At 43.9% G+C, this 21,475-nt stretch overlaps 2 protein-coding genes, 1 non-coding gene and 1 pseudogene across 5 annotated transcripts in view; 1 reads left to right on the plus strand and 3 right to left on the minus strand.

Moving 5' to 3' along the window:
- Window positions 1-1,707, minus strand: part of POLR3E (RNA polymerase III subunit E) — a 70,534-nt gene extending 68,827 nt beyond the window's left edge. For both annotated transcript variants that reach the window (XM_077141572.1, XM_077141571.1), the window contains exon 1: window positions 1,556-1,707. The gene's annotated coding sequence lies outside the window, so the exon portion shown is untranslated. The remainder of the gene's footprint in view (window positions 1-1,555) is intronic.
- Window positions 1,708-1,872: 165 nt separating this feature from the next.
- On the minus strand, window positions 1,873-1,954 carry TRNAL-AAG (transfer RNA leucine (anticodon AAG)). Its single transcript has one exon. It is a non-coding gene; the product is annotated as a tRNA-Leu (tRNA).
- Window positions 1,955-9,072: 7,118 nt separating this feature from the next.
- LOC143667391 (S-phase kinase-associated protein 1 pseudogene) lies at window positions 9,073-9,614 on the plus strand (annotated as a pseudogene).
- A 2,467-nt stretch (window positions 9,615-12,081) lies between these two features.
- The window catches only part of EEF2K (eukaryotic elongation factor 2 kinase), an 85,767-nt gene continuing 76,373 nt past the window's right edge, over window positions 12,082-21,475 (minus strand). For both annotated transcript variants that reach the window (XM_077141574.1, XM_077141573.1), the window contains 2 exons: window positions 18,621-18,799; window positions 12,082-15,254 (listed from right to left, as the gene is read on the minus strand). In XM_077141574.1, the coding sequence (XP_076997689.1) occupies window positions 15,145-15,254; window positions 18,621-18,799 (289 nt within the window). In that variant the 3' untranslated portion in view covers window positions 12,082-15,144. The remainder of the gene's footprint in view (window positions 15,255-18,620; window positions 18,800-21,475) is intronic.

Here is a 21,475-nt window from a genome sequence, read left to right on the forward strand (position 1 = left end):
CTCAACAACTGGAAACGGGGCAAGGGCAACCAAGCTGAGCTGAGAAGAGGCCCAGAGAGAGGAGATACTTGAAGGCCACAACTGGTGCATCCACACTGTACCCAGGAATCTAACCTGTCAGCCAATCAGAAAATCAAAGGCAACTCCAAATAATCTCTAGGCGCTGGAAAGAATGCAAGGAAAGGAAAAGGACAAAAATACAATGGATTAAGGGAAAAGAGCCCAGGGACTAGCAATTGCAAGACCTGGCATCTTAAGGACTGTAACTGGGTGTGTGCCCCTTGGATGAGGCATTTCCTCTTTCTGGGTCACCTCAGTTTCCCCTTTGTGAAAGGAAGATTTAGCTGACCTGCAAAGAAATAATGAACCCTTACATAAATGTTCACTGTGTGGAGCTTACTCTCTAAGGCCTTCACATACATTCTCATTTAATTGTCTCTTCACTTAAACAGCCCTGAGTCAAGACTTTTGAAAATGAAGAAACTAGGGTTCAGAGAGTAACTTGCCCAAGGTCACAGCACTACAGCATGGCAGAAGAGCCAGAAGAGCTAATGTCAAAGATCTATTTTTCTTAATAACTTTAATACACCCTTCTTCAACCACAGGCCAGATAGTGGAGTGGGTAAGAACCTGGGCCTTGGAACTGAACCACACCGGTTCAAGTACCACCTCTGCAGATTAGCATCTGTCCGTCGGGTGTTTTTGTTTTCATCCAGCCATGGATTTAATAAGATAATCGATGTAACCTATGGAAAGGTTTAGCATTATTACTCAGCAACATGTTTTCTCCCAGTGTGAGAGGTTCTGCTACTTAGCCACAAATCAAGTGCTGATGCAGGGGCTGCACTCGTCCTACTCTATTTAGCCCTTACCGCAGCCCTATATGGTAGAAATTTTCTATTATTCCCTTTTCACACGAGAAAATTGTGGCGACTGCTAGGATCTATTCTTCCGGCCCTCAAATCTGACGACCTTGTTTGTTTACTGGTTGACTTGGCTTGCTTACTGACACTTCCTCTGACCTGTATCCGCATCACAAAGTTGGCTCTCAATAAACACTCAACGGTTGCCTGTATTCCAGGCCTGGCCAGGCAGAGGCTAACTGGGTTCAGCAGCCGGAAAAAGGCCAGGCTAACTCGGGGTACCCTCTCCACCTGCCCATGAGGGTTGGCCACCCGGTACTTCTCCCGCCCCCAACGCTGCCATGGCCACCAGCCGCCAACGCCTGCCGGACACCGGCTGCCTGCGGACAGGTGCTCCCGGAGGAGGCCGGTCCGGCCGGGTGGGGCAGGGGGCTGGACCCTGAGTCACCGCCGACAGCCTAGGACGCGGCCTTCCCGACTACTAGGATGGGCTGGGGCGTTAGAGCCCGCAACTAACCTGGGTCTCCTGAGCCGAGCCGTCCGTTCTGCCTACCGGGTACCGAGAGGACTCCGGCCCTTCAGCCCGGCGCGGTTCGGGCCTCCTTGGCCTACTAAGGGGCCCAGACCAGGCACAAGCCACGAAGGCGGCCAGGATTAAGCCTGGGCCCGGGAGCAGCAACCCGAGGACTCACCTCTACGCGGGAGCCGCGCAGGGGCGGCGGCAACGGCTCAGGTACCCGCGGGCTGCAGAGGCGGCGGCGGCCCGGTTCTTCTCTCAGGGAGCGGCCATGTTTCTGGTGGAGAAACTCCGGCGGACACGTGGGGGGAGCGGGGCCGGCCCCCGCGCTTCCTCTTACCCACAATGCCCCGCTCCGGAGCGCGCGGACCCGCCCCCTCCGCCGCTCCATTCATGCGGGCTGAGAGCCCGGCCTTGGCTGCAGGGGGCGCTGGCGGGTGGGCAAAACAGAACAAGGTGCAAAAGTCGGAGAGGTGAAAAAGCGATCGACTGTGGCAGCGGTGGGATTCGAACCCACGCCCCCGAAGAGACTGGAGCCTTAATCCAGCGCCTTAGACCGCTCGGCCACGCTACCCAGTTGCGTAAATTATTTTTTTAAGGCTCTCTTTAGTGATTATCTATTTGCTTAACGAACTTGTAGCGGTTCACTGGAGTTCCTCCTTAATACGTGCCTTATCTGACTCTGATACAATTATTTAAAACACGTCATGGGTTTTTAAAAATTTATTTGCTTCAGTTTTTAGACCCAGAGTCGTTCCAAATAGGTTTTAGGGCGGAAGGGAGCTTAAGGATCTGTATTCTGAGTTGGGTGGTTAACCCGGCGACCCCAGGTCAACCCCCACGTGGCCCACACGACCCGAGTTTTGTGTCTCTGGGAGAGATCGATCCTGGAGAAATTAGTAACCCTCACCAGGGGCTCCGATGGCCAAAACGGGGAGCTGATCTAGACAGTTGCTCCAAAAAAATTTTGTCTTAATTTTTGGTTACATTAATAATACATGAATTATTGCAAAATATTAAAAACTTGCAGAGAAGATTCAAATGCCCTTTAACTTTTGGCCCCCATCCTAGTTCCCTCTGCTGAGGTAACCATGATTCTCAGCTAGTGATGAGTACAGTGAAGAAAAAAAAAACCAAGGTGTTAAAATAGAATGGTTGGGGTGGTCAAAGAGATGGTAGTGGAAGGTCTCTCTAAGGAAGTGCCATTCAACAGAGGCTGAGCATTGAGGTGCCAGCCTTGGGAAGAGTAGAGAGAAAAGCATTCCAGGCACAGGGAACTGCAAGAGTCAATTCTCGAACTTCTCCAAGCGCCCATTTCCTCCTCTGTAAAATGGAGATTAGCAAAGATGATGGGTAAAGCATATATAGCACAGTGCCTGGTACACCAGTAAGGATCTGGTAAATGTCAGTCATTGTAATTACTACCTAGCAGTGGCCACTTAGTACTTCCTAAATTGTTAGAATTTAGGAAGACAGCCACAACCCGTTGACTTAACGCAATGAGCCAAATCAATGCTTTAGCCCAAGACCGATATATGAAATTAGGCAGCAACTCCACTAACGATTGTAATGCTTTGTACACTTCCCTAGAAGGTCATAGAGAGCACACTGTCATAAATAGAATTCCAGTTTTGTGTTGACTTGTATTAGACTGTTCAGGGCAGTGATCAAAGTTTCTGGTTAACATCCAGTTCGCAAACACCAGTACTATTTGGATATAACATATTTCTCCTTCTCTTCCAATTTCTACCTTAGCCCAGTTTATATTTCTCCATCTACCTTTAATATAAGTAATGATATGCAAACATTGTATTGTGCTGGGAGTGCTTGTTGCTTTTAAAAAAATTCAAAGAAAAACACAGAAGCAACCATCTATTGAGGACACAAGCAAAGGCATGGGGGGGTCGGGATACAAAGCTGAATGAGGAAGAGATCTTGAAAACAATAGGAGCATTGAAATAGTTGTGCTATTTTAGTGCCAGAAGGGATTGTGTTTGTTTGTGAGTTGTTGTCTGGGAAATTTATCCCCAGTGAAGGATAATTGCTGGAATCTCTGTCCAGTCCCACTTTCTAGAAATTGTCCCCCCAGCTCAGAGAGTGGGTCTCTGGCAGCCACGTTTGTCCTGTGTCACTACCCCATAACAATGACCACTGAGTGGGTTCTATGGTGGACTTCAGTCTCAGATTAAACCAGTCAAATTCTTTTTTGATAATCTTGAATTGAGACATAGTGACTTACTGATTTGTTAACTTGATGCTTAAGGAGTTCATCTGAGACTGCCTGGAACTAGGGAGAAGGGGATTTGGAGAGGTCCTATTCTGTGACAGAAGTTGGAGAAGTAGAGAATGCCGAAACACAGAAAAAGAGAGGATGATAAAATGAGAAGAACAACAGGAAGTCATAGAGAAATCCTCATGGATTTCTGGCTCCCAGCTCAAAAAACCCTTCCAAAGGCCCAGTAAAATTTCCATTTTGGAGAATCCCTTTTTCATTTTCTGCTAAAGAATAGTGCCATCTGGTATCTGTCAACGATAATCCAAGAATCCTCCTTGTGTAGCAATTGGTAAGGACTCCAGTGAAGCTGAGATATTCCTGCCGTAATATTCTAAAGCAATTCAGGTCCATCTGGCTAACACATTCTGAGCAGACTTCTTAGCAGTGAGCTTGTGGAAGGCAGAGCCCAGGAACCCCTTTAGGGAGTTTCTTGCAGTCCCGCAGCCCCATCGTACAACTGTCATATGACAATTGAAAGTAAATTCATTAGCAGTATAAACAGAAGGTTGCATCAGAGCCTCAGGGTCCCAGCAGCTGTATGCCGAGGGGACAGAAAGCAAGGCCTGAAACCCTGACCATCCTTTGATGGGTCCACTTCTCTGCCCCAGGCTATTGGGGACAGGTGAAGTGGACAAGCACCACAGATCCACAACTGCCCACTTGCCCTCACCTCTCCTCAATCTAGAGGCCACCAGGTAAAGATGTTCCTCTCCACATCATAAGCCCTAGGATGTAAGCAGTGGGAGTGGGGACGCAGTCCTGAATCTGCTCCATTCTTTATTCGTTTACAGAGGTAAAAGGAAAATTACCCCACACCTGGTCTGAGACCAAATTTTCTGCATGAACGTCTTTCGAGAAAAAAGTTAGCTTTCCTGATAAAATGCCTCAGAGATTTTCTTATGAAATTTAATGGTGTTGAGACTTGTACTAGAAAAACTAGTTTTCTACCCAGCCGGTTGACTGTTGTCTGTGAGTCAGGAGCATAGTGACCTTTAACCAAACATTCTTTTATTTTGTATCTTGTCTAACAATGATTATCTAACTACCCTCTTTTCCTATTTAATGTTCCTACCAAGATAGAGGTCAGGGGACCTCTCGGGTGGGGTGTAGGATGGGATGTACTGCTTTGAAAGGAGGTTGAGGAAGTAGATAGACAGATGAATGTAAATATATATGTATTTTTCAAGTTCTGTATCTTGATCTGGGTTGTTGGTACACAGATGTATACATATATAAAAATTCATCATGCTATGCCCTTTTAATTGCACAGGGTAGGCCACAGTGACTCAGCAGGCAGAGTTCTTGCCTGTTGTCATGGTCAGGTTCATGTGTCAACTTGGCCAAGTGGTGGTACCTGTTTGTCTGTTTGAGCAAGTGCTGGCCTGTCTGTTACAATGAGGACATGTCATAGAATTAAATCATGAGCATGTCAGCTGCATCCACAGCTGATTCCATTTGTAATCAGACAAGGGAGTGTCTTCTGCAATGAGACATGCTTAATCTAATCGCTGGAAGCCTTTTAAGGAGATTCAGAAGAGACAGGCTCTCTTCCTGCTTTGGCTGGTGAGCCTCTCCTGTGGAGTTCATCCAGACCCTCCATCGGAATTGTCGGCTTCATAGCCTGTCCGGCGGATTTTGAACTCTGTGTTCCCACGGTCATGTGAGACACTTTTATAAATTTTATATTTGCAAGTGTTCCCTGTTGATTCCGTTTCACTAGAGAACCCTAACTAATACACCTGTCATGCCAGAGAGCCGGGTTTGATTCCCGGTACCTGCCCATGCCAAAAAAAAAAAAAAATTGTACAACTTACTCTATGTACGTGATAACTTAATAAAAAGTAATTTTAAAAAATGTCCCTTCCAATGAATCTTTGAATTAGCATTCCAGAGGTCTTTTCATGTGCACTGAGACTGAAATAAAATTTTGACACCTGCTTGCTACCTAACTATCTGGAAAATTTACTTTAACACTCTTCTCCAATCTGTATGGCCCTTCTCCTCTACTCCAAAGGGCATGTTCTTTCAGGATGGGTATCTGTTATTTTGACCTTCCCAGCAGCTATGCCTCCATTTTTTGGTTCCAGTACTCTGATACTCTTTGGGACAAATCTTCCCCAGTGGTCCTGGAGGAACTGTCAATCAAAGTACTAAAAGATGCACTCAATACCTAAAACAGCCCAATCGGAAGATTGATCCTGGGAATCTGAATCTGTATACCAAATAATGATTTAGCTCAACAGCAGGACCGTGAAGGGAATTTCCGGACTGTTCTGCTTCTTAGCTCTCAATTTTGCCCCAGTATCTCCCTTTCAAAAGCCTGATTATTTTACCTTTCATTCTGTGACCTACTTCCTGCCATAAAATTGCTTCTTTACTAAAGTTAGCCAGCATTCAGTTCTATTATTTGCAACCAACGAACCTACCTGATAAACTAGGCCTCCCCAAAAGAAAACACATTCTTGCTAAGGAGACCCTTTCCCTTAGCACAGAAAAAAAGGAGAGAAGCTGGCTTAGTTGTGTGCATAGCATCTAACAAGGTGGGGATGCTCCTCACTGAACTTCATCTTTGGCCCATTTTCTCTGGCTGTGCCGCATGAGAAGCATCACCAAAAGGTCACCTTGGCAGGGTGACCATCATAATTATCATCCAAACCAGCACAGTTTAAGTCTATGACAATGCTTACTTGGAAGCAGGACTTGGACAACGGGTGAGAACTGGGGCTTTCTCTGGCAAGCAGACATGTGGACATCTTACCACTTGACCCCTCAAAGGTGCACCTGTGACCTCAGACAGCCTAGAGTTGAAATTCAATTTCTGCTACATGGAAGCTGTCACTCTCCCAATCCTGTCCACTGCTATATCTGGTCAGGTGAGGTTTCCCATGTTGAATCAAGTTAAGTGACAGGCTGCTATCCTGGAGGTGCCCTCCCATCAGTTCTGTAAGTTGCAGCTTTGCAACCACATCCCTGGTTTCCCCGAAGGAGCTGGGGAGTCGTGGGAATAATGCTGCAGCCTTGCCAGCCAACATTATTGACGGTGGGAACTGAGAAGGTATTTGACGTTTGAACCTTAAACTTTGGTTCTTGGTTCATGAAGGTATTCTTGGCAAATGCTTTACTATGGGACTGTTATGGGTTCGAGTGTGTTCTCCCAAAAGGTTGTATTTCGCCCTTAATCCCCTGTACTTCAGAATGACTTTATTTGGAAATAGACTGGTTGCAGATGTAGCTCATTAAGATTTCCTTAATCTAATGACTGGTGTCCTTCAAAGAAACATGGAGCAGAGACATAAAGGGAGAGGATGGCCATGAGAAGACAGAAGCAGGGACTGGAGTTATGCTGCCACAAGAACTCCTGAGGCCACCAGAAGTTAGAAGTAGCAAAGAACGGGCCTCCCCAAGAGCCTCTGGAGAAAGCGTGGCCCTGCCAACACCTGGATTTCAGGTTTCCGGCCTCCAGGACTGTGCGAGAATAAATTTCTGTTGTTTTAAGCCACTCACTTTGAGCAACCCTAGGATGCTAAGATGGGGACCATTCTGAGCCTAAGTTTTCGCCTCTGTAAAATGTTCACAACAAAACTCAGCTTTATTTAACATATAGTGTATTGTTTCTCCTACATTTTTTCAAATGAATAGCTCTAAAATTGGATTGCATATCATGATCAATGACATAGTTTATTTTCAGTGTTGTTTCCTATTTATATTATATTTATATAACGTATAAGATAGGCGGGGTCTTAGGTTCAATAAAATATGGCAGTAGACGCTCAATACATTATAGTTATGATGAAATTCTAATTTAGTAAATTTTATTTTTGTATTTTAACAGTAAATATTTTGAGATATTTCAATTTGATAATTTTATCAAAGTTGTACATGTGCATAATATCAATTCTAACAAGGCTTATAACCAAAAATAGCAGTGTGTTTGCCCCTTCCCCTGCCAGGCAGTCATTTTTCAACTTTTAGCCATTTCTTCTGGTGTTTCTCTCCACATGTGCAAACAACATGCTTACCCTGTTGCTCTTTTATTTTTTGATTTTTCCATTTTGGGCACTCCCTATTCCTTTCCCATCCCACCACTACCACTCACATACCTTCCTTACCCTCAACCTCCTAACAGAGTCACATTGTAATTTCATTTAAACAATAATTGGTGTTTACATTATAACCATGTAAATGCTATTCACAGCTTTTCTCCTTTACTGGAAAATACTATTTGCTTTCTAGTTAATAATTGCCTTTTGAAAAATCTGGCTAGTTTTCTACATAGTTCTCTGTATTTCAACTTTGAATTGTCCATTCTTGCAAAGCAGACACATAAGGTGTTCTACCGGTTCATCTTTTGAAGACAATTCTCCTCGAGGCTGGTTTTTAGTTTAGTGGTTTTTTGTTTGTTTGTTTTTTATGTGGGTAGGCACTGGGAAATGAACCTGGGTCTCCGTGAGAACTCTGCCACACAGCCACCATCACACCGCCCAGAGGCTGGTTTTACTTTAGGCTTGGGACAAGCCATTGCCCTGGAGACTTGCCTCACCTCATTCTTATGTTGGAGTCCCTGCTTTCTGGATCCCATACCTGTTTCTTTCTCTCTCTCCTGTCACTCTCTCTCTCTCGCTCTCTTTCCTTCTCTCTTCAATTTCACTAAGCTGAGAAACAGGTATATTTTATTTTTAAAGTAAAACTAAAAGGTAGGTGTAAGTGGCCTTTTCCTTGTTATTGCACTGACACCGCTGGCTCTCTTACAGGTCTCCAGCCCCCTGTTTCTTTGAGACCTGTTCTAGTTTGCTAGCTGCTGGAATGCAATATACCAGAAATAGAATGGCTTTTAAAAAGGAGAATTTAATGAGTTGCTAGTTTACAGTTCTAAGGCTGAGAAAATGTCCCAGTTAAAGCAAATCTATAGAAATGTCCAATATAAGGCATCCAGGGAAAGATACCTTGGTTCAAGAAGGCCAATGAATTTCAGGGTTTCTCTCTCAAGTGAGACGGCACATGGCGAACGCAGTCAGGGTTTCTCTCTCATCTGGAAGGGCACATGGTGAACATGGCATCATCTGCTAGCTTTCTCTCCTGGCTTCTGGTTTCATGAAGCTCCCCGGGAGGCGTTTTCCTTCTTCATCTCCAAAGGTCACTGGCTCGTGGACTCTCTACTTCGTGGTGCTGCAGCATTCTCTGCTCTCTCTGAATCTCTCATTCTCCAAAATATTTCCTCTTTTATAGGACTCCAATAAACCAATCAATACCCACCCAAATGGGTGGAGACATGTCATCCCCTAATCCAGTTTAACAACCATTCTTGACTAAATCACATCATCCAGGGACATGTTCTGATTACAGTTTCAAACATACAGTATTGAGTAGAGATTATTCTACCTTTATGAAATGATATTTTTATTAAAACATGGCTTTTCTAGGGGGCATACTTCCTTTCAAACCAGCACAAGACCAAACACCATGCCTTCAATCAAGTTGCAGAGTTCTGATGGAGAGCTATTTGAAGTTGATGTGGCAATTGCCCAACAATCTGTGATTATAAAGACGATGTTAGAAGATTTGGGAATGGATGTTGAAGGAGACGATGATCCAGTTCCTCTACCAAATGTCCATGCAGCAATATTAAACAAGGTCTCTTGGTGGTGCTCCCACCACAGAACTCACCCTCCTCCTCCTGAGGATGATGAGAACAAAGAAAAATGAACAGATGATATCCCTGTTTGGGACCAAGAATTCCCGAAAGTTGACCAGGGAATACTTTTTGGATTTATTCTGGTTGCAAACTACTTAGACATCAAGGATCTGCTTGATGTTACGTGCAAGACTGTTGCCAATATAATCAAGGGGAAAACTCCTGAGGAGATACACAAGACCTTCAACCTCTGAGAAGACTTAACTGAAGAGGAGGAAACCTAGCTAAGCAAAGAGAACCAGTGGTGTGAAGAGAAGTGAAGCCTTGTGCCTGACATTGCAACATTGTTAAGACGTGTTCTAAATACTCCTTGCGCTGCTCTCTTTATCATTGTCAATATTCGATAAACAGTAGGCAAGTGCAGCAGCAACTCAATTGTACTAGCATAATAGTGTCCTCATTGCATGTGTCGTTTGAGTACAAATTCCAAACTGATGGCTGAATTTCTTCTAGTAGGACCAAGTTTTTTTTTCTTTGCCTTGAATACAACTGAACTGTGGGTTCTTTTTACATAGACAGTGTCATCACGGGCTTTCTCTCTTCATGTAAAGCAATTACTGCTTAGTTTGCTGTTCAGTTCATTTCAGTTTAGTGACCTTTTAAAAGTTGGCATTGTAAATAAAAACAACTTGGAAAAAGTTTTCTGAAATAGAAAAATTAAAAGAAAGGTAAATGTAAAGAATAGAAATCATACCCTACCTAAGAATCCACTATGCTTCAAAATGCAAACATTTTTAAGTTGGACGTGTTAACAGCGTCATTTATTTGATCCTATGATCCATAAAATGTTTTTGTGCCTACAAAACATAATCTGTAATTTTTCCCAGGGGGGGATCTGCTATGTATGGCACTCCCGAGTCTCAGGCACCTGAATCATAAACTATGCTCACAATCCCTCAATTAAATTGGTCTCTCTAGCTGTCTGTCCCATGTTTTCTATGTTAGCCCTTTTTCTCCCTTTACTGCCACCCTTACCCTCTTTTGTTAGAGCACATCCTCCAGTGGCCTCTGAAAAAAAAGGCAGATGGAAGATTGCATTTTGAGAATTTCCATGTCTGAAAATGTCTTTATTCTACCCTTTTACTTGATTAATAGTTTGGGTGGACATAGGAGTCTAGATTAAAAAGCGTTTTTCTCAGACTTTAGAAGGCATTAACTTCCATCGTTATTGTTGAGGTATCTGATTCTCAATCTTTTACATGGAACTCGCTTTTTCCCCTTTGGAAGCTTCCAGGATCTTCTCCTTTTCCTCTAGGTTCTGAAATTTCGTAAAGATGAATCTTACTGTAGGTCTAGCTTTATCCATTGTGCTAAGTAACAGGCCCTTTTGTTCTGGAAACCCGTGTCCTTCAGTTCTGATAAATGTTCCTGAATTACTTTTAAGATTCTCTTTCCTCTATTTTTTCTGTTCTTTCTTGAACTCCAAAGTGAGTTTTCTCTCCTATTTTTCACCTGTTTTGGTTTTTTGTTTCACTTCCTGGGAAATCTTCTCAGTTATGTCTTCCAGCCCTTCTTTTCGGTTCTTCATTTCTGTAAGGACACATTCCATTTCCAAGAGCTCTTTAGTTGTGTGAATTTTTAGAGTTGTATCTTGTTCTCTTTTCATGGATGCACTATTTTATCCAAGTAGATCAATGATAGCTTTTTTAAAAGTGTTCTTCTTTCTGCATACTGCTTCCTCCAAGATGCTTTCTATTGGTTTGTTTTGATCTCTTTCCTATTACTTTCCTGACCTGGTGATCCTTGGCTATCTGGTTAAGTTTAAGAATGGGACTCTAATGAGTTGTTTGGGAAGTTCTGTTGAGTGTGGGTGGACTTTTTGGCTGTCACCTCTGCTGTGGGGTGCTCTGGTCAGCTTGTTTCACCAGAGGGAAGTACCTTTAAGTCTTTCGCCTTGGACTCGTCAGATTCCCCAGAGTTCTCTAATTGTCTGCTTTATACCAAGGGGGTTGAAGTCAGACTGCCAGTGTCTGGGAACACAGGGGAAAAAGAAGACTGGAGCAGCAACTACACTCTGTATGAAAACTTCCACTTCAGCCCTTTCAGTATGCTAGCCCCACTCTCTTCTGTGCCAGGAGTCCCAGGCTTTTGCAGGGTGACGGAGAGGCAGCTGGCAGCCCACACAGGATAGGTGAGCTGCGGTTTGTTGTCTTAACAACTATTCAACGGAGCCTTCCATTTTTAGACCATTTCATCACTCCTAGTGGTTCTCAGTGCCACCAATTTCTCTGCCTTTTTTGGGGGGTAGAGTGGTTCTGCAACCATAAACATTGGTTTGTTTCTCAGATTTCCTAACAGCTGATGTAGGATCTAGCCATCTTGGGCTCACTAATTCAATTATGATCCACCGGCTTTCCAGCATCCAAACTTTTGTTTGGTTGATCCCTCTTTTTCACTCCTTGAATGAAATCCCTTTCCTGTCATTTTAGTGGGGTTTTAGGGTAGAGTGGACCTAAATGTTTGTGTTTAATCTACCATGCATATCTATGCTAGTGTGTACATTTCTTAAAAAAAAAAAAAAATCACATCAGGTTGGGGGGAAAAAAACAGCAAGCGATCATACCAAAACCTAACATTTTCTTAAGCTCTGGCTCACAAAACACTTTAACACTGCCATCTCCCCTGAAGCTGATGACAATCCTATAAGGGCAGAGATTATGCTTTTTATTTTATAGATGAGAAAATCAAGATCCAAGAGAGGTTCACATGCCTTCTCTAAAGCAAACAGACAGCATATGGGACAAATCTGGAAGACTTTATTATTATTATTATTAAAATTCATTATAAACACTAAAAATCAGGAGACTTCATGTAAAAAAGACCCAATTTTCAGCAGCTCTTGAGAAATCAGAAAATGGGATTACACTGGACCCACAGTTTCCATGACACCCAGCATTTGGAGCTGAATCGTGGCTGCCCCTCTCAGATGTACCTTGAGTTCTCAGGTTTACCTAGCCTCCACCCAGCTACTTCACTTGTTTGTTACCAGTAGGCATTTGAATTTGAGACAGAAAAGGAAAAAAACCCACTTTATTTGGAAAGATGAACTAGAACTGAACACGTATGCAAAAATAAATATATAACCTAAGCCACTTCTCTAGGGTCCCGCCCACTGCCCGTCCACCTTTTCTAGGTTAAATGGAAACAAATATGAGGGGCACAAATCCACACAGGGAAGATATACATTTTGTCTGCTTTCCCCTATATGAGTTGCATATTTTTCTTTCCTTATAGCAAGATTGAAAGGGTCCTTAAACTCCAGTTTAACCTTAAATTTTAAACCCAGGGTCTCCTAAATAGCAGCTTTTAGACTCTAGCTCCAGCTTAGCTGCTGTGTCATACAAATGAGCCAATCTACCACTCAGAAACATGGTTTCTCTCCCCATGAAATGAAGGTACCAGATTATGATTCGGACTTTGCCCACCTCCTGGACTTTCTCATGTTTCTTGAACTTCAAGATGCCTCAGACGTCTTTCCAGTTGGAGGTGGAATGTCCTGTTGTGTTTTTTTTTGTTGGCATGACCATCATGTGTGGAAAAATTAGATGAGCTAGTCAGCTTTAAAAGGCACAAAGCTAGGTTTTGAAGATGGAAAAAGTTCTGCTGGCTCAGATGGGTCTCAACATCTTGCAAGTTAGTTTTGTTATTCTTAACGGCCCTTAAAGAAGTATTTGCTTAGCCACCTGTTAGGCTATCCCAGCCCTGTGAGAAGGGGACCATCTACAGACATTAAGGCCATATGGGACATCGGGGGTGGGGGTGAATTGCAGGGGTGATGGTTCAAACCAATCCGGACAACTAATCACTAATTGGTTAGAGGAACCAGAGCCTCAAAGAACGAGTGCGGTGACTAGGGCTGGTTCTGCATTTGTTCACACATTTATTGAGTGCCTAGGCTGTGCTAAGGCCCTGTGGATAGTTTCTGCCCTGAGAGCTTAATATAGTACTCTCAGTCAGCCTTCAGTCAAAGGGTTTGAATAGGAGTCAGCAAGCTACTTGTTTTTGTAGATAAAGTTTTATTGGAACCCAGTCACACTAACTCATTTACATATTGTCAGTGCTGCTTTTGCACTACAACTGCAGAAATGAGTAGCTGACAGAGACTGTAAGTCCCACAGGCCTATGATGTTTACTTTCTGACCCTTCAAAAAAAAGAACTGCCATTTAACTAAGAAATGGAGAGATGATTATTTACGAATTACTTATGCAGTAAAATTTGAGGAGGGTGGGCCATAGTGGCTCAGCACGCAGAGTTCTCCCCTGCCATGCTGGAGACCTGGGTTCATTTCCCCGAGCCTGCCCATGAAAAAGAAAAAAAAATGTGAGGAGAGGAGGCTGACTGAGCTGACAACAACAGAAAAGCATGACTTATATGAGGCTTGATTACTTTGAAGTGATTTCACAATAAAGTTGCTTTTCAGATGCATTTAATATGCACAACTAAACGATATGTACTGGTTTAAAAAACACACACACACAAATTAAAACTCAATACAAGCCAACTACTTGATCTGGTGCAGATAAAAGAGGGTGGATGAGTTCCAAATTCCAGGAGAAAAATGGCTATGATGTGTCCATATACAAAAACCAGGGATACAAAAAAGTTTCTCTGGCACTTGGGTTGATCAAAGCAATCTGTTTTCATTGCTATTTGAAACACCCAACTGAAATGATACTAATGTGAAATCCAAACTCCTTTTAAAGGGAAGGCTCATTAAATAAAGACAACCACAGCCTGGCCCTGGGGAAACTACTAGAGTTAATGAGTGTTTACAGTTCTTGCCCTCTCACTCTCCAACATCTTTGATAAATCTCAAGGGGCTGCAGCTGGAAGCATCCTGCTGCATGTTATAAGAAAATCAGCCTGCCTCCAGCAGAAAAACAGCTAGGACCAGGGCTGGGGAGCAGAAACTATGTAAGAATAGCAGATGTTATGAAAACACAGTGAATCACTGTACAAAGACTTCTTTAGTCACTGTGGATGCTGCCAAGAGACGCAGAGTATGTGAGTGCTCCAAGGAAAGGTGCAGTTATTTGGAGCCACTCTCCTTACAAGCTTTGAGGCACATTTCCACACTATTGATGTAGGAGTTAGAGGTAGTCCATGTGTGCATACAAAAATCAAACCTCTTTTGTAGAGACCACTGCAGAAAGCATGCTTAAAAGTGAAATTTGCCTCAATCCCAGAAAACCAGTCTTGTTATGGGAAGGAGGGAAACAAAAAAAGGTTAGAAAACAATCAGTGTGAAGTCCCTGCCCCAAGGCAGAGGGAGACCTGGGTATTATGCAATCTCGTATCCCTGGAAAAATGCCATGCAGGCTTCGAGACGCAGAGAAACGCAGAGAAAGATGGCATCCCATGAAGCCCTGACAACACACAGCCCATCCCGAGTCTGCAAACTCAGGGCTCTGTGGGGCTGAGATTTCAGTCTAGCCTTGACAGGCTAGTGAGCAAAACCCTAATGTTTTCCATCCGAGGCAATAAAGCACTTTCTTACATCTTACGTCAAGAAAAGAAAAGAAAGAACCTCCAAACGTAGGTTGGCTCGTTAGGCTGCTTTTTCAATCCCACTCCTCCAGAATACTGCCCTGCCCTAAAGGACAGCTGCAGCATCTTTACGAGTAGCAAAGCCATTTCCAAGAGTAAAAACATGAGATACAAAAGTTGATTTACAACACCATAAAAATATGCCCCTCCCCCCAAGAAAAACCGAAATAAGTTTGTTTTTTTTTTAAAGTTTTCCCTCCTAGCCCTTTTGCTTGGGACGAGGCTCCCTGAAGAGACTCCTGTGGCTTGTCATTCCTCCATCTGGGCCCAGGCCTCCTCCGCCTTCTGGTAGTACTGGTTGGCCAACCGGCCCTTCATGGCTTCCATGGCAGCTTCCGCCGCCTGCGTGTACAGGTCACCTGAGAAAAAACAAAGTGGGGCGGGAAGAGGTGAATTTCCAGGAACTGCACCCAGGGTTTTCTTTAGGAAACCAAACTTGCCTCCTCCTCCCTGTACGTGAGCAGGATGGGCTCTAAGGGTAGGCATGTGATGTAAGCCTGGCCAATCTGAGCACTACCCCCTCCCTCCATTTCCCACCATCCTGCAGGGATTGGTCCAGACTTAGGCATGGCCAATCAGGAAAAGCCACCTTACTGGCCAAAGTGATTGTTTTAGATCCAGGTGTGTGATTTTGGGCCAATGAAGGTCAGGCTGAGAACTTTCTGCATGACTGATTGGATAAAATGGTGATATGGTTGGAAATGATAATGATGCTTATTTAATAATTCAAGGCTACCAATTCACTTAATTCTCACTGTAAAGCAGGTATTGTTCTTATCTGCATTTTACAGCTGAGCAAACTGAAGGACAGAGAAGTTAAACTACCCCAGGCCACAATCTAGAGGGGACAAGGCTGGGATTGGATCCCAACTGGTTTTTGGACGACTATGCTCTATTGCTTCTTTCCACTTGAATGAGGAATTGGGTTAAGAAGATCTGTTCTGCCAGGGGCCACCACACAGAGCAGAGTGCAAAGCCAACCCAAAAGAAAGCTGGGCTAAAGTCAGTTCTGATCATATGGTTTGAGCTCCTGGACCCAGCTATACTTGAAGTCAGAGCTACCTTGGAATTTCCAGATAAGAAAGTTCATCTTTGTATAGGACAGCATAGGTTTATTTCAGTCACTTGTAACCCAGAGTCTTAACTTATATATGGCTAGTTCTTGAGTTGGGAACCCAGAGCCACTGTGGTTAGGGATGACGGGACAGAGGAGAGTATGCTAGAAAGAACAGTAAGCAAACCTCCATGTTGGGGTACCACTAAATTCTCCCTTGGGATGGGTTTTTTCCTATCTTCTGCTCTGTCCCTAATAAGGACTGCACACTAACATGGAAGCCTGGTGGCCTAGCTATGAAATTTCCTGGGTTTTATGGCCATTCCATAGGTCATGTGTTCCAGGAAATTTTCCTTGTCTTATGTTAGTTAATATCCTTACAGGGCTGTGATTGCTTAAAGCTGTATGTACCCCAGAAAAACTTGTTCTGAAATTTAATCCATTCCTGTGGGTGTGGACCAATTTGATGAGGCTATTTCAGTGTGACCCACTTCATTCAGGATGAGTCTTAATCCTATTACTGGAGTCCTTTATAAACAGAATGAATACAGAAAAAGAGAGAAAGCCACAGGAAGCAAGAAGCTGAAAGGGGACCCAGAACAGAAGGAAGATACCAGGAGAGACCACCACAGGCCTTGCCATGTGGCAGAGGAGCCAAGGATCACTGGCAGCCAGCCTTTGAGAAGAAAGCATCACTCTGATGGCTTGATTTGGACACTATCCTGGCCTCCAACTGTAAGCTAATAAAATCCCATTGTTGCAGCCAACCCATTTCATGGTCTCTGCTTGGAGAAGTCTAGCAAACTAAAACAAGGACTTTCTCAGTTTACCAGGGCTGCATACATCCCTCCTTCCTGGGAACTGGAGACAGAGCCCTACTCTTTTCCAGGTTCGAGTTACTCAGATCTGAATCCTCTACCTCCTGGCAACATATGTGCGAACTGGAGCAAATTCCTTTCTCCCAGAGGGGCTGCTTCAGCTTTTTCAACTATACAATGGGGACAATTCCACTTAACCTCACTGGGTTCTTTAAGAACTAAAGTGATAACATTATTCATAGAATTTCCCAGTACTGGGTTGGGCACAAGACCAAAGTATTGTAGCAAAAGCACTGGAACGGGAGGCAGAGGGCCTGGAGTCCAGCCCCGCTACCTCCCTGCTGTGTGAACATCCCTTAATCCTCATGAGGACCCCAGCATGAGATACTATGAAGAAACTGAGGCTCAGAGGGGTCACAAGGGCAATAAAAAGCATTTGAACCTAGGCTTCTGGAATTTCCACACTGGATTCTCTGTCTTTGATGCAGTCTACTGCCTTTCTACCCTGTTGCCTACCTCGGCTGCTTCAGGCACGGCCTATACCCTGTCACCTTGGGACTGGGCATTAAATCAGATTTTTAAAAAATGAATTATGTACAATTTTTAAAAATTAATAAATAAAATAATAATACACAACTGTGTGATAATAATGCACACTGTGTTCTAATCATCTCGGACAGTGTTTCCTGAGTTTCAGTCATTCATGATTCTCCTGCACAATTTTTGTTGGACCCTTACCTAACAGTCCACAAACCATTATCTTAAACCCTTGGGGCTTAAGAGCTTTGGGGGGATTTTAGAAAGGCAAATCAGCAATATGCCATAAATGGATAATATTCCTAGTGGGCTCTGAGCAATACCCCATGGTTATACATTCAACGTTCTGCAATGAAACATAGCAATGTTTTCCCTAAAGGGGAGAAATAAAGACTAGAAACAACATTATGTCAGTTCAAGACAGATTTTGCTACCAAAATAAACTTGTAAAACTTACAGAAACACTTTTGGGTTTTAGTACTTTTCAGAATTTAGAAATTTCACACGAGATTGTGGGTTTGCATTACAATTTGATTAATTTTTTATATAACCTTCACAAAAGCGTTTTAAACTCAGCCACATCCTGAAATTGGACATTTACTATGTGCATCGTGTAAAAGATAAAAAACAGATAACTTGCCTATCAACTGGTGAATGAATGAGCAAAATGTGGTACATCCATACAAAGGAATATTATTGGGTATTAAAAAGGAATAAAGTTCTGATATATGCTACAACATGGATGAACTTTGAAAACATTATGCTAAATGAAAGAAGCCAGTCACAAAAGGCCTTATATTGCATGATTCTATTTATATGAAATGTGCAGAATAAGCAAATTCAGAGACGGAAAGTAGATTAGTGGCTGCCTCGGGCTAGGAGGAAGGGACAAACGGGGTGATGAAAATGTTCTAGAATTAGGTGGTGGCAATGGTTGCACTACCTTGTGAATATACTAGAACCATGGAAATGTGCACTTTAAAAAGTGAATTTTTTGTTTTATGAATTTTAACTCAATTTAAAAGTTGCCAAAAAATAAAAAGATACATAACCATTTACAATTTAAAGCGTTCATATAAAAACAAAAAACAAAACAAAACAAAATCCAGCTCCATACAGGCCCCTCCCGGGTTGGCACTATATGGGTAGCCCTCCTGGCAACATATGGGCCAGTACAGAGCTTCCCGCCTCCCTGCCCCACCAGAGCTGCTGAGTTCCTGAGCTCACATGCCTCACCATAATCCCCAGTGGAGCAGGAACAGTGACCCTCCCTGTCCAACCCCGGCCTACCCCAGGGCATGTCTGCCAGGCCCTACCTGATCGCTGCAGGTCCTTCCCCAGCCCGCAGCCGCCTGCGAACAGCATCTCCGCTTCCCTGGCCAGCAGCGAGTACCGGGGCTCGTCCTGCATCCCGTCGTACCCACCGTCCTCGTCACAGTCCATCATCTCTAGGGCCGTGTTGTACCAGTGCAGGGCTTCTGGCCAGTCTCGAGTCCTTGCCAGGAAATACAGAGGGAAAGAGGGAGGTTACCATGGCAACGGGGCAAGAGGAGAAGGGCCGTCAAGCAAGGCCAGTGGGGAATCACAGCTGGGCCACCATCTGGAGCCCACAGCCTGTGGTACCTAAAGCCACCACTCTAAGGGGCTCCTTCACATAGGAGATTTATGTCGTTGTTTCAACAGCAGTCAGGTAGTTTTCCCTGAAAGAATCCATGTATTACAACAATTTTCCAATAGATGGGAGTAGAGGATCTTGAAAAGGGGCACCATTTTTCTAGTCTGTACAAAATCACTCTGTGGACTAGCATTAGCGGTGGTTGATGTCCTAGTTAATCTGCCCTATGGCTCGGGTAGGAGAGGAGGTGGGCACAGACCCTGTGCCAAGGCCTCTGAGCGAACAACAGCAGTCACGCAGCTCTTTTAGTTCTGCTATGCAGGCAGCTCTGACTCCCCTCCAGCACAATGCAGGGCTACCTGCATAGCTAACTTTCTCTTCTAGCTCTACCTCTCAACCCCGAACTATTACTCCTACTGCAGTTGATATAGGGTTAAATCATCAAGGGCATACTTAGGTTCCAACCAAACCCAAACAGTGCAAAATACAGAGTGAACAGAGTGGCCAACTCTTTTGTGCGTGTGTGTGTACTGAATGCGTGTTACTAAGCTTGCAAGTAACTAGGTTTAATGCATCAGGAAAGAGCAAAAAGAGGGCCACATTTTGACCAAAAGGAGGAAAAGAATTATAACGAACAAGTTATCAGTGGCTGAGAGAGTCAAACAGAGCTGAGAGGCTATCATGGAGGCAACTCTTACGCAAGCTTCAGTTAGACATTGCTATTCATCGTGGTTTGCCAAACCCCAACCAAAACCATTCCCACCAGCTCTAAAAAACACCTAAGTGCTTATCTGAGAATCAACAAAGGTTCCATGCACTATGATTACTCTCCAGACACTTACAACCACCAGCTGGGTTCCCAGGTCAGATAAGTCCTGAAATGCAGAAGGGTCAGCCTCCCTAGAACATTAACTAGTTCCAGCCACCTGTCCCATATTATCGACAGCCCCTTCCAACATGAAAAAGTTAGAATGGGCATAGCCCAAATACTCCTAAAGAGTGGGGGAAAGATCAAAGAAGATGGTGGAGTTATACAGAGGAGACAGGCTTTAACAAATGAATATGATTGCTGAATCATTATACTGATATTTCTTTTAGTCTCCAGTGTCATGGAGCAGCTAGAAAGTAAAAAGCTAAAATTGTGGAATTGTAACCCATACCAAACTCTGAAATCTGCTCTACAACTAATTGTTGCTGTGTGTTTTGAAATTAATTGCTTTTTTGTATATGTTATTTTTCACAATAAAAAAAAGGGGGGGTGCACAGATAAGACAAGCTGCAGGTCTCGAAATGTTGTAGATGCAGGAGTCATGATGACTCCCTGTCCTACCTCTCTGCCACAGCTCCAAGGCCGGACCTGACCTGGCTCTGCCATCAAGTCTCATTTCCTACTAATCCCCACCTGTGCCAGACTAACCAGGCTGCTTTCTAAGACACTCTGTACTCATGCCCAACTCCTGCCTGCCCCTCGGCCTTTACACCTGCTGTTCCCTCTGACTGGAACATTCTTCCCCAAACTCTACAGCTGACTCCTCATCCCACAATTCTCAGCTCATACGTCACCTCTGCAGACACGCCATCCCCGAGCACCCTATTTCCTTACAACAGGGACCTCGCTCTGTAATTCTCCTGTTGACATGTTCATGACCTACATTCTACCCCAACTAGAATGTGGCTCCGAGAAGGCAAAGACCATGTCTGTTTTGTTCACTGCTATATTCCCAGAGCCTGGCAAACAATACACGCTCAATAAATGTCTGTCAGAGGAATAAGTGCAGACAAGCGGCAGGCTGTAATGGTGTTCAGGAGATAACCCTCACTCCATCCTATTTTATTGCAAGAAGGAAATTATTTGAAAATTGTGACGCCCAACAAATGAGGGTCTGAATACTGGACAAGAAGATTTCGATCTTTTTAGCTCCAAGGCCCACTAGTCTTGAAGGGTGGAGCGGAATTAAAAACATTCAAAGGGAGTACACGGCTGGTTCAGTGGTTAGAATGCCTGCCTTTCATGCGGGACACCTGGGTTCGATTCCTGAACCATGCACCTCCCAACACAACAAACAAAAAACCATCAAATGGGAAAGAGGGAAACAGGCCTAATCCCTCCCTGCCCACCCTCATCTAACATTACATCCAGTGGTCAGGGCCCACCCTGTCTTGGAATTTCCAATGACTTTTCCTTCCTCCATGCATGGTAACTGCTGAGAGAGCCGAAACCCCTTACATTCTAATCCGGGTCTCCTTGGGGACCTGCTTTACCCATAGCTGGTGTTTAATTAACACTCCCTCAATGGAAGAGGCCTGAGCAGCTTAGAAGGGGGGAGAACAGGGAAATGACTGCATCAGAATAGCTTCGAAAGAAAATTTTGATAAATGTAATTACATAAAAATTTAAAACCCAAGCATCCCCAAGCCCAATGGTCATTATGTGGCACATCTGCTGCCACCTCCCTACGTCTACAAGGGCCATCTCTGGGGGAAAAAAAAGTTAAAAAAGGAAATATATGGAAAAGGTCAATAGTTTTCATATACAAATAATTCTTAAGACATCAA

Source organism: Tamandua tetradactyla, chromosome 23 (genome assembly GCF_023851605.1).
Source record: "Tamandua tetradactyla isolate mTamTet1 chromosome 23, mTamTet1.pri, whole genome shotgun sequence".
Classification (NCBI taxonomy): Eukaryota; Metazoa; Chordata; class Mammalia; order Pilosa; family Myrmecophagidae; genus Tamandua; species Tamandua tetradactyla.